Source organism: Sinohyriopsis cumingii, chromosome 7 (genome assembly GCF_028554795.1).
Source record: "Sinohyriopsis cumingii isolate HCF-2022 chromosome 7, ASM2855479v2, whole genome shotgun sequence".
In the NCBI taxonomy this organism is placed as follows: Eukaryota; Metazoa; Mollusca; class Bivalvia; order Unionida; family Unionidae; genus Sinohyriopsis; species Sinohyriopsis cumingii.
In genome coordinates, this window is record NC_142967.1 from 61,191,997 (window position 1) to 61,205,304 (window position 13,308).

The 13,308-nt window shown below is 33.3% G+C and overlaps 1 protein-coding gene across 1 annotated transcript in view; it reads left to right on the plus strand.

Annotated features, from left to right (window-relative positions):
* LOC149795358 (uncharacterized) overlaps positions 1–6,947 on the plus strand; it is a 121,059-nt gene extending 114,112 nt beyond the window's left edge. Inside the window, exon 29 of the mRNA XM_089963783.1 lies at positions 1,569–6,947. Coding sequence (XP_089819909.1) covers positions 1,569–1,870 — 302 coding nt within the window. The 3' untranslated portion in view covers positions 1,871–6,947. The remainder of the gene's footprint in view (positions 1–1,568) is intronic.
* The last annotated feature ends 6,361 nt before the right edge of the window (positions 6,948–13,308 follow it).

A 13,308-nucleotide genomic window follows, 5' to 3' on the forward strand; every position in this document is an offset into this window, starting at 1 on the left:
TCAAGCTCAGATATACTTGAGAGAACCCAGTTGAATAAATTACATGAAGAAGTAAACTGCTTTCCCCAGTGGTCAGCATAACTGTGAGTCAATAAACTGAAGCAGCAAAATAAAAACTGGTTTAGTCTAGCCTAAAAAGGGTCATTATTTTCCTTGTTAATCTCAGATGTTTCATGTGCAATCACTGGAATCTGATTTTGACTCACATACCTTCTGAAAATACATTTATCAACCACCATTACATGCCTTGAGTTTATGGATAAAATGTTTTGGTATGTATGGAAGGTGTTTGTGTTTATTATGGTTCCATTATACTTCATTTGTTAGCAAGTGGCACATTTATGTACTTGTGTCATACATTTTCATTGTATTTATAACTTTAAGACATAATGTCAATAAATATCATAATATTCCCAGTCTAGCTAGAGAAAGTGAAAATCAAGATGCAGAAGTTTAATTCTAAAAGAGAAAGATGGTCATAGATGGTATCACATGCATTACATTCCTTAAAGTTACACATCCTTGTAACAAGCATACCTCATAAACCATTCAACATATTTAAACACAATGTGGGAGGTACATTTCCTGAATGACCTGGATATTTCATTTTTTCATATTTTCTCATCAACTCCATTCTGGGTGGAGTTATGGCCCATGACAGCTAACTTTATGGGATGTTGCTTGTAAAAGCACAGCCCAAGAACCATTCAATATGTGATGAAACTTAGCATGAACATAGTCTCATATACATGTACTGACATGTCTTGTCTTGTCTTCTAAACTCCATTTTGTGTCGAGTTATGACCAGCTTCAAATCATCACATTGTATGTTGTTTGTAACCAGCATAGCCAAAGATCCACCCGACATATTCTGATGAAATTTTAGTAAGAACATTGTTTCATATGCCCAAAAGTGCCTTTTATATTTTTGCTTTGTCAGCTCCATTTCTCTAGAGTTATGGCCCTTAAAAATGAATTCTGTTTCATCAAATAAAATGTTGTTTTAAACTAGCATTGCTGAAGAACCATTCAGTGTATTCTGATGTAATTTGGTGTGAACATAGACTTATATATGTTTTTATGGGTTTTGTCTCCATTTTAGCAAGAGTTATGACCCCTGTCAATCAAATTAATATCTTTTCATGGAATTGTTGCTTGTAATCAGCATAGCTTAAAAATCAATTAATTATTCAGATGCATTTTGATAAGCTTTTTCGGTTTTATCTTATCTACTCCAATTTGGATAGAGTTATGACCCTTCTCGATCAACTTTATATATTTACATGGGATATTTTTTTGTATTATCTAGATTTTAAAGGAGTTGTTGTTTTAAGCATTCAGTGCTATAATTTAGAGTAGTCTCGAACATTGGATACACATCTTCTAACTTTGGTTTCCCCATGAGTTCATCAATTCAAAGCTCTGAGGAGCTAATTATAAATTTAAATGAGTGCAGCCAGTCATTACTAATGGCTCTAATTATAACCAATTTATTATGGTTATGGCAGAAAACTTCACCAGTCACTTTTTATTTAGTAAAATTGTCATACATTTTTTATCATTTTCAGGTGTCTGGTTTGGTCATGGTGTATATTTTGCAACCAATGCATCTTATTCAGCTCGTGGCTGGCTTGCAGCAGGGAATCAAACGCCAGCACCAGGAACCAAACAGTATATCTTCTATGTGTCAGTCTGTGTGGGGGAATATGTTCAAGGGAATCAAAATATGAGAGTCCTTCCAGCTAAAAATAAAAGCAATCCAGCAGACACCTATGACAGTGCTGTGAATGATGTCAACAATGTGGAAGAAATTGTGATCTTCAATGACACGCAAGCCTACCCAGAATATCTAATCACATTTAAAACCTAGTTAAGGATTGCATTTATCTTAAGAAAAATCTATGTGGCTGAATACAGAGCCCTGGACCAATATTTGTTATGGATCCTAAATGCGAATGAATGATATAAGTGAAATTTCATAATATTTCCCGTGATTTCATGGTGGAAACAAACAACAAATTTCATGACCCAAGAAAAAATCAGTGTTACGATTCTATGGTCATATACTAAGTAACAGCAAGAAGCAAAGCCAACACATTTTGTAAAACTTAACAAAGAATTTAATTATCAAAGTTATAAAGTTAGAATTTAAGAGGAAATTACAGTATTATGAATGAAATCCAAAATAATACTAAAAAGGTTTACAAAGGTCCAAAAGAATTGAATGTTCCAAATGAATACTAGATATTTGAATGTACTGGTCTGCCAACAGTCCTGATGTATTAAAATGGCATTTTCCAGAGCTCATTTCTATTAATTCACAATATTCCTTGAATAATATTTTAGTCCAGTGATCACTTTGCAAATCTAGTGAATAGTCCAAACAAATGTTTCCTCTCAAATTATATCTCAACACAGCAGTAAACACTTCTGCAGACTGATGTTGCAACAAGAATATAGGAAATAAAAATGAATTGTCTAGCTCTAGCTACTCATATACAGGCATCGAGTCCTAAAATGCAATTTTCTTCTATTCACCACATGAGATTTTGCAAATAACCCACGTCATGAAAGAACCCATCCAAACCATCGAATAGGTAATAACTTAATTCTGTGAAGAACCCACCTGATTACAATAGCCAAGGAGAACACTCCAAACTTTTCAACAGGTTCAATATATAGGTTGGATTTAACTTGTTAACACCTTTCTATAGCTAATTCTCTTGAGATAAAGAATCTATACCCATGGGCAAAAACTTTGCTACTTATTACCAGTATCTTCTTTATAGATGATCACTACAATTAACAGTCAAGTACAAAAATTACAGATACAGTCACATACCAAATGTTACACATATTATAGATATACATAACAATGAGCCAAACATGGTACAGATAACCTAACAAACATGCATGCACACACATTTAACAATTTTTTAATGATACATTCCTGTTAATAAAAAAGCTAAACTATTTATTAATTCAGCTTGATTACTGTAAAATAATATCATCTCTGTTTTCTTTACCCATTCCTGACACAAATGAATTACAGTAATACCTCGTGCATTCGCGTTTCTGGATTCGCGAATTCATGGATTCGCGAAATTTTCATTGGTACCCTCTATGTACATGTTTTCTTTATTTTATTGAATTGTACCTTTGTTATATGACTTCTGTAACATATGAAGTTTACCTAGTTTACCTTCCTGACAATGACAAAGAAAACGTCAGTCATTAAGTTTACAGTCCCATTCGTTACTTGGTTTTACCTTACTGTGAGTGCAAAAGAAAAAGGCAGCCAATGAATTAGTATAGGGGTAATATTAGTATACATGTACCATACTGTAAATGCGCTAGTGTGGCAAATACCATTAGGCGATACTGTACTCTATTTTTACGTCAACCATTTATTTCTCTTTTTAAGGGTAAGGTATTACGCTAACTTTTAAATGAAATTAAAGTGCTTTGGGAGCATGATTTGGGTCATATTTAGGGTTTAAACCCTAGAAATAAGCATTTATTAGCAGTTTTAGTGACCCGTACCAAACATTCGTGATTCCTCCTGATCCGCGACTGGTTCTGGAACCTAAACTCTTGAATGTTCGAGGTATTACTGTATTAAACATCATATGTTGTTCCAGTCCACATGTATTTGTCCAGTGTTGGTTCCATTTGATGCCTTGTGCTATGAAATTAGTAAGAATGTAATGAAAGGAGGTAAGTGTCATGTATTTAAGTACTAGTATTATTGAAGATGAAAGAACGACAAGCAGCAAAATAATATAGAAAAATAAGATTTAATGCATATTCATATTGTTCTATCATTTTGGTGAAACTCTTATGAAATAACTGCACTTTATTTTCAGAAGTTTTCTGTGATTTAGAATTTAGCAATGGTCATATTAATCAAAACAACTAACTTGCATAAGGCATACTGCAAACATCCTCTGTAGTTTCACTTTCATTTGTGTGGTACTAATTTTCATGGATGGTTTCTCCAAACCATGAATTAAAAACCCAATGAAAATGATTGCAAGTAATACAGTCAGTAAATATTTTACTTAGTAATGTTTTTAAGCAAAATATTATTACTTTGTACTAATTTTCATAATTTAGATAGTATTACTTGCTAAAAATATTTCTGAATAATTTTAATTAAGGATAAAGTTAAGTAATTTTGAGTAAATAGGGAAAAGTATGCATGATCATGCCAATATACAAACTTTGTAATGAGTTAATAAAAAGAAAATGTTATCCTGTATAATCACAAATGTTGGTTTGTAATTGAGATTTTTTACAGCAATTAAAATACATATGATCAAAATATTAATTCCTAGTTTTGAAAAAATAAATGTCTTCCTGTGTGATCACAAATGTAGATTTTATGGAAGTCATAATGTATATCATGATCAAAGTATATATCTGTGAACAATGTGAAATAATATCTGGAAAAGAGAATAATCTGCCAGAGTTTGAAACATTGGGACCTTGTCACTGGCCTAAAATGTCACATAAACTTCTTTCTCACATCAGAAAATAATAATAATAATAATAAACAGGCACCAATATAATATATCATAATAATATGATAATAATAAGCAAACAAAAGAATAAGAAGAATGGGATTTCATAAATGATAAAAGATCTTTTTTCTCCCCTTATTCTTTTTTTATTATTTAAAATTAATTACTGTTTAAGTGTTGATATTGCATGCAGGAAGTAAAATCACACTTATATACCTTTTTTTGAATCTATGAATAATGAAGTCATTTATTATTATTTCTTGAGGACAGAAACCTACTCTTTCACAGGATATCTCATTATATTACAAGATAGGACTATGATATTTTTGTTCATGCAGCTGCCAAATAAAACCTGTGTTTTGAAAAATTAACAGGTGGCCTAACTATCGTTCATAATATTTTCAAGCCCTATCTTTATTTCTTTATTAACTTCCCCCTATATTCTGAAAAACCTCAAATTTTTCAAATGAAGGGTGGAATTTTCCTTCTAAATTGTTGATTGTAGAACAGACCCTGCACGGCATCTGCAACATTTTGGTGAAAACTAGAGTTATTGTGTGAAAACAATTTCTAGTTTTAGTTGATGACCTTGACCTTTTGATTGATGGGTCTCTTCTTGACTCCATTTGCAAGGCATCTACAAAGTCTGGTAACTTCAGATAGTGGACAACTCAAAATTGATTGATGGGTGGACCTACTGAGAAGATCATGACACATAATAACAAACTGTTCTAAAAGTTGATGGCTATAAATGTATGATTTGTGAAAGTAGATTATAAACAGGCTGCCTATGAAACTTTATATCCCATTTTAACAATGAAACTTGAATTTACTGTCTCAACTTTATTTCATAAAAATGCCTGAAATAGTCATGCCAATGGTATCATTTATTGGCAGTTGCTGTTTAAAGCAATGTTAATGCTTTTATGCAATTTTTTTTCTCATTATATACATAGATGTAATAGTATGAAAAAATATCACAATAACAACATATCGCATTAAGAGGTAAAAGTATAGAAAGTAAGGCATGGCATGGATATTGTCAATGAATTGCATACAAATAAATGTTGGCTGTAAAGATAGTGGGAAATGTTACGTTTGGAATCGGTTAAGTTAAACTGTATCATTGTGCAATTATGCACCATGTGTTACATGTAGAAATTGTTGTAACTGTTGAGTCTTCAACATCACTGAGTCAGATCTGATGCAATTTTCATTGCATGTAATGCAGCTCAGAGCTGTCAGCAGATCCATAATTATTGTGATAAAAAAACTTCAGTTGGGCTGAAAGGTTGATAATTGTCACAAGTACTTTTGTGAAGCAAGGACAAGACTACTGAATCATATACGTCCAATATTTGCATGTTTTTATTTTTGTGATTTTACACATGTACAACGTTATTAAATAATGGTACCTCTTTTTAATATGGCATGCCAACATCATCACCAATACACACTGACCACATGTCTTGCAAAAAAAACAATCATTTCTCTTTCCTTACTACCATTTTATATATATATATATATATATATATATATATATATATATATATATATATATATATATATATATATATATAAAATAAACAACACCAACACATAGAATGTGTATTGCTAAATGTAAGCGTTATGCACACCATATTTTTTATTATATAAATTGAGTTCTGACAACCTATTTAACATTTGTCAAGATTATATCAAGATATATTTTTTATATATATTTTTTATTTCATTTTTATTTTTTATTTTTTTTATTTATATTTTTTTTCTATTTATTTATTTATTTATTTGTTTTCTATATCTCTAATAAGTGTGCATTATACATAATACAATTATTGATAAAACTGTTTATCTCTATTTAGTAATCAATTTTATATATATATATATATATATATATATATATATATATATATATATATATATATATATATATATATATATATTTGTGTAAATATCTAGCTTAGTGTTCTACTCAGGAGTTATTTTTATATAGCAGTGGAGTAAGCCCATGGTAACATTATGAAATGTGTTTATATAGCAGTAGAGTAAGCCCATGGTAACGTTATGAAATGTTTTTATATAGCAGTGGAGTAAGCCCATGGTAACGTTATGAAATGTTTTTATATAGCAGTGGAGCAAGCCCATGGTAACGTTATGAAATGTTTTTATATAGCAGTGGAGTAAGCCCATGGTAACGTTATGAAATGTTTTTATATAGCAGTGGAGTAAGCCCATGGTAACATTATGAAATGTTTTTATATAGCAGTGGGGTAAGCCCATGGTAACATTATGAAATGTTTTTATATAGCAGTGGGGTAAGCCCATGGTAACATTATGAAATGTTTTTATATAGCACCATTATGAAATACTTTCAAACATGTGCAGTATCAAGTAGAGAAAATAAAGAAAAAATAAAAGAAATAACAGACATCTTTATTTTGTTCACTACCACATATCTCTTTACTGTCACATTAAAGTCAAAGTCTTTAACTGTTTGTTACAAAGGTAAGCGAGCACATCTCTGACAGCATGTTCCTCAATACACTCAATCCTGTTCATGGTTTAAATGACCTTTTAAATTCTAACAAGAAATGAAAAAAGGTTTCTTAATGCATGTAAGAAAAGATACAAAACTATGAATATTAATGAGGAAGACCTTAGAGATAGACAGTTTTAAATATTACAAGAATAATTTAACATAATGCATATTCTATTCCATTAAGAACATTGTTTGTTACAGTTTAATTCTCCTAATATCAGAAAGCTAAACTGTTATTCAGAATTGTAAATTGGTTTTTTGCCTGCTCTTGATGCAGAAAGCACTACTTGCGTACAATGCTGCATAAATTTTTCAAATATAAATGAAGAAATAATTAAAAAAATATCCTTTCAATTATTTTCAAAACAGGACAAACACGATGAAAACAAATTACTCTTTTCTTGCTTGAACATAAACCCTTATGGAAAAACTTCTGACTCACACATTATATTGTCTCGGGATCTCCAGATGAGAAATACAGTCTCTAAATCTGAAAAGTAACATGCTTAGCCAATCTGATGCAAGTTCCATGTATCTCATTATAGACTAAACTTATTGTAGACTTGTAGGTCATTTATAAGTTACTTAAACTTTGCATATCATGTAATGAAGTGAAATGTCAGTACTTGTAACTACCGGTGTAATACAAGTAAAAAATTATAAATCTAGTCTTAACTTATATTTTACATATAAGCAGCATACAATTTATTTATAGGTGATAAGAGCCTTTTATCAGTTGAGTACAAGTTCATTGACATTTTCTTATTTTGGCCAATAGTACATTGCAGACTAGTCTCAAGTTCATCATTAACTTCTGAATTCAAATCAAGTCCAACAAAGGGTATTATGAATTGTATAAAAACATTCCACTAAATTTATCAATTTCAATCAGAGTTGTGTACACAAAAATAGAACTTCATCATGTTTCATTTAAAATGTTTCAAGATTTTAAGAAAAACAACAAACTGAAATCAAACATCCAACTCTGTGGGGGGGGGTTGGCAAATTGGGGACATGAGTGACATTATATGCCAAGCCCTGCTGACACACCTTGCAACAAAAACGCTTTCTGCATTAAGCAATAAATAAGTTTCTATGATATCAGATAACATTACTGAGCAATGAAATAGAATCAATCAGAAATATTGTATTATTGGATGCTCAAAATGTATTTTATAGCAAAAAGATGTTACAAAAGCAGTGATCTGGAGACCAGAATATTTCCAAGTTGGTTCTCCACCAATGGCAAATGTTCTATTTGGATGACATCAGATTTGACTAGGGGTAGATCCTTGTGATTTGCTTCCAGATCACAATCAAGACTGATTTTCACTCAGTGAACATCTCCTGTGGCAAATACTACAATAATTGTACAGGTGCCTGAAGGGTTCCTTGTTTGATTTTCTTTTGGCAGTCCTTAAATCCAACATTGTGAGGATTGCAAGCTTCTGTCAACTGTGTGTTGTTGAATGACTCATGATACTAATAAAGGGAAGAATTGGAACCAGTCTAGAAATGGATGAACATTAAATAAAGTATATATGAGTTTGGCTGGCCAGTATTAGTTGATAAGGAAAGTAAGATTTTAGTGAAAAGAGTCTTTTGAGTTTATCCTAGTTATAACTTAAAAAAAACTAGAGACAGTATGTTACTGATCCAATGTCAATCACTTTACAAAAACTCATTCCTGAAATAAGCATCCAACTCCTTGATGCTAAATTGAAAATACATTACAAACACATGTCAATGCTGAGGCTTTTACAGTTTTCTCAGTACAGAAGCCTGCATCAATGATATTTATATTCTGATTAAGATGTGTTTGATTATGAGCATTCAGAAATTATAATTATTTTTAATATGTTTCCATAGGATTGCTTTGGGAATGAAGTTAATACCTCGAGTCCTATAGAGAACAACAACCTTACAGTGGTTCCTTATCTCCATGTACAATGAACATTACTATAAATGCAAAACTCTGGTTCTGTTTGCAGAAAGCAAGTAAAATTAATACTTTTTGTCCACCTCAGAATGATTATCAGTGGGATATTAAGCACACTTTCAGATATGGCAACCGTTTCTATGATGGTTGGTAGTGGTGGGGGTGCAGTGTTATTAGGAGTGTTTATTTGACTATGCAAGGTGGATGTTTTGCACACTAGTTAATATACATGCAATAAAATAGATAAAGTTCAGACAATTTAGCATTGGTCACTAGTTCAATATTTCATAGTTGTGTTTTGAAGCATTGTGCTTCAGATATGATCACTAAGGTCTCTACCACCATACCAAATTCTGATAACCTGTCATGATTTTGTGTCCCACTACTGGTAATTTCATTCAGTGAATGTTTTGGAACTTCACAAAAATATGAAATACAAAAATATTTTAATTGGCTTATGTAAACCTTACTTTAGTTTTAAATTCTATGTGTTTGGGGGAGAATTGTATGTGTATTTTGCCATGTAAATCTGCTTTTCTGAAGTAACGTGCACAAATGGATGGATACATTGACCTTTTGACCTTGCATATATGACAAGGGTGGTAATTTATTCCAATCATAAATTGAAGAGAGATAAATGGTGATAGCAAAAAAGGGTAACTCTTGATCAATATTCTACCCATTCAAATTCTTGCATCATCATCATCATCGCTGGTGACATCGCAAACAGACTGAGTTCTGACTTAGGTCATCAGTGCATTATTTTTCGTTTGTCACATAGTAATAAGAAACAGAATTCTCTGACAGCTAGTGTTCTTCTTTTCTTACTCTTTTTCTGAGCATGTTTATGAGATCTGAAAGGTTTTCAATGCCTCTGTTGCTTCGTTCTTGCTGTGGAGTAGAGGAGGAAGCAATGCCTTGGCCAAAAGTGTATGCCAGTAAAGTGGTATGGTCATGCGACATCGCTTTTGATAGTACAGGAGCAGCTTGGTCATACTGCTTAGCTGATGTCACGGAGTACAGCATTGTTCTGGACGCAAGGCCAGGGCTGAGAAGGGGGGGGGGGGGCAACCAGGGATACATCCCGTAAGGGGTGAATTCATCATTTTCAGTGAAAATTGTTGTACTAAAATAAAAATTGAACTAGGAGTCCACATGGTCCCTCACCCTGTTGCTGTGTTGAATTTATTTTTCTGCAGTATTCACATACTGTCCTGCTTGTTTGTATATCCTCCTACTGATTTTAACAACCAAAAGCATCAAGGATGTAAAATATGCACAAACCTTAATTAATTTCATACATTAATTCATAATTTCTAACCTGATTGTTGCCAAGAGGTCCCTGAAACTGTTGACTTATTGCAGTTTCAACTCAAATGGGAGCTCCCGATGTAAACAAGCAATCAAACTGCTTGATATCCACTTCTGGTTGCTAGAGTAGTCTATTTCAGTAAAATAAATGTTTCGTCTGCATTCAATATTTGCAATGTTTAGTTTTAATATTTCTAGAAACAAACTGAACAAATAAATAGGAGCAACTCTTGCATACATGTGTTCAAAGATATGTAAATCTCAAATTTGCAGAATTATTGAGATTTTCAAGGTTGTGAATTACATCACATCTGTTGCTTGAAAACGCAGACTAGCCCAAGCAAATATGGCGACCATGTTGCTAAAGAAACTCCCATTTGATTCAAATCACCAATAAGTTTTCAGTGTTTGGGACCCCTGCCAACAGCTGGGTCAGAACTTATACATCAATGAATGAAATGACGAGGTTTTGTGCATTTTTTTTTTATCTTTGTATGCCTTCTGTTTTTAAAATTGGTATGGGAGGGGTTTACCAACAAGTGGGATGGTGTGAGAATACTATAATAAACGTTTGTATTCACATTGACATTTCTGTCTTAGAACTTTCTCCTTTTTTATACTTGAGAACAGTATCATCAGCAAGGTAATTGGTTGAACAACCAAAGAAAGATAACGAAAGGACTGAGACTATCTCGCATGTTGTAGGATAGCTGAATCTTCATACCATATGGACTCATAAACCACAACGGAAGCACATTACTCCTAAGTAGACAAATCCTACTCTGGCTAAAGATATGGGAGTGGGTATTCAATTCATATGTTTATTCCATTTGTTTGAATGTGTCCAATCAAATGTGTAGTCTGCGGTTGGCCAAACACATGGTTGCTGTGTCAAGTTCATTGTGCTCTGTGCGTTTCTGTCTTGGAACTTTTATGTACTGAAGATCAACATTGCTGTAAAGTAATGCGTTGTCTGGAGAAAGTTCTAAGACAGAAATGTCAGTGTGAATACAAATGTTCATTATAGTATTCTCACACCATCCCACTTGTTGGTAAACCCCTCCCATACCAATTTTAAAAACAAAAGGCATTCTAGTTTATCCTGGTTCAAAACTGGTTCTAACTGGTTTAATCCAAGTAGATTTCATGGTTTAAATCCTCTTTCAACTGGTTTTGACTGGGTAGAACCGGTTTAAACTGGTTCCATCTGGTTCAATCCAGCTCATTCCAGTTTATTCTGGTTCAAAACCGCTTTAAACCAGTTTAATCCAAGTAGATTTCATGGTTTAAGTCCACTTTGGAATGGTCTTTACCAGGTAGAACTGGTTTAAACCTGTTCCATCTGGTTCAAACCAGTTCATTCCAGTTTATCCTGGTTCAAAACTGGTTCTAAGCAGTTTAATCCAAGTAGATTTCATGGTTTAAATCCACTTTGGACTGGTTTTGACTGGTTTGAACCTGTTTAATCCACTTCCATCTGTATCAAACTGGTTCCATCTGGTTCAGTCCAGTTCATTCCAATTTATCCTGGTCCAAAATGGGTTCAAACCGGTTTAATCCAAGTAGATTTCATGCTTTTTAGGTCCACCATGGACTTGTTTTGACTGGGTTCCATCTTGTTCAAACCAGTTCATTCCAGTTTATCCTAGATCAAAACCGATTTAATCCAAGTAGATTTCATGGTTTATGTCCAATTTGGACAGGTTTTGACATTGTAGAACTGGTTTAAACCAGTTCCATCCGGAACAAACGGGTTCCATCTGGTTCAAACCAGTTCATTCCAGTTTATCCTGGTTCAAAACCGAATTAATCCAAGTAGATTTCATGGTTTAAGTCCACTTTGGAATGGTCTTTACTGGGTAGAACCGGTTTAAACCGGTTCCATCTGGATCAAACCAGTTCATTCCAGTTTATCCTGGATCATAAACGGTTTAATCGAATTTTCATGGTTTAAGTCCACTTTGGACTGGTTTTGGCCGCGGAGAACCGGTTCCATCGGTTCAATCTGGTTCAAACCAGTTCATTCCAGTTTATGTTGGTTCAAAACCGGTTCAAACCAGTTTAATCCAAGTAGATTTCATGGTTTAAGTCCACTTTGGACTGGTTTTGACTGGTTTGAACACGTTTAAACTGCTTCCTTCCAGATCAAACCAGTTCCATCTGGTTCAAACAAGTTTATTCTAGTTTATCCTGGTTCAAAACCAGTTCTAACCAGTTTAATCCAAGTAGATTTCATAGTTTAAATCCACTTTTGGCTGGTTATGACTGGGTAGAACCGGTTTAAACTGGTTCCATCCGGATCAAACCGGTTTCATCTGGTTCAAACCAGTTCATTCCAGTTTATCATGGTTCAAAACCGCTTAAAACCGGTTTAATCCAAGTAGGTTGCATGCTTTTAGGTCCACCATGGACTTGTTTTGACTGGGTAGAACCAGTTTAAACCGGTTCCATCCAGATCAAACCAGTTCCATCTGGTTCAAACCAGTTCATAGCAGATTTCATGGTTTATGTACAATTTGGACTGGTTTTGACGTGGTAGAACCGGTTTAAACCAGCTCCATCTGGAACAAATGGGTTCCATCTGGTTCGAAGCAGCTCATTCCAGTTTATCCTGGTTCAAAACTGGTTTAATTCAAGTAGATTTCATGGTTTAAGTCCACTTTGGAAAGGTCTTTACCAGGTAGAACCGGTTTAAACTGGTTCCATCCGGATCAAACCGGTTCCATCTGGTTTAAATCAGTTCATTCCAGTTTATCCTAGTTCAAAACTGGTTTAATCCAAGTAGATTTCATGGTTTAAGTCCACTTTGGAATGGTTTTGACTAGTTCAAAATGGTTTAAACTGGTTCCATCCTGATCTTACCGGTTCAGCCTGGTTCAAACCAGCTTATTCTGGTTCAAAATTGGTTCAAACCAGTTTAATCCAAGGAGATTTCATGGATAAAGTCCACTTTGGACTTGTTTTGACCAGGTAGAATCGGTTTAAACCAGTTCCAT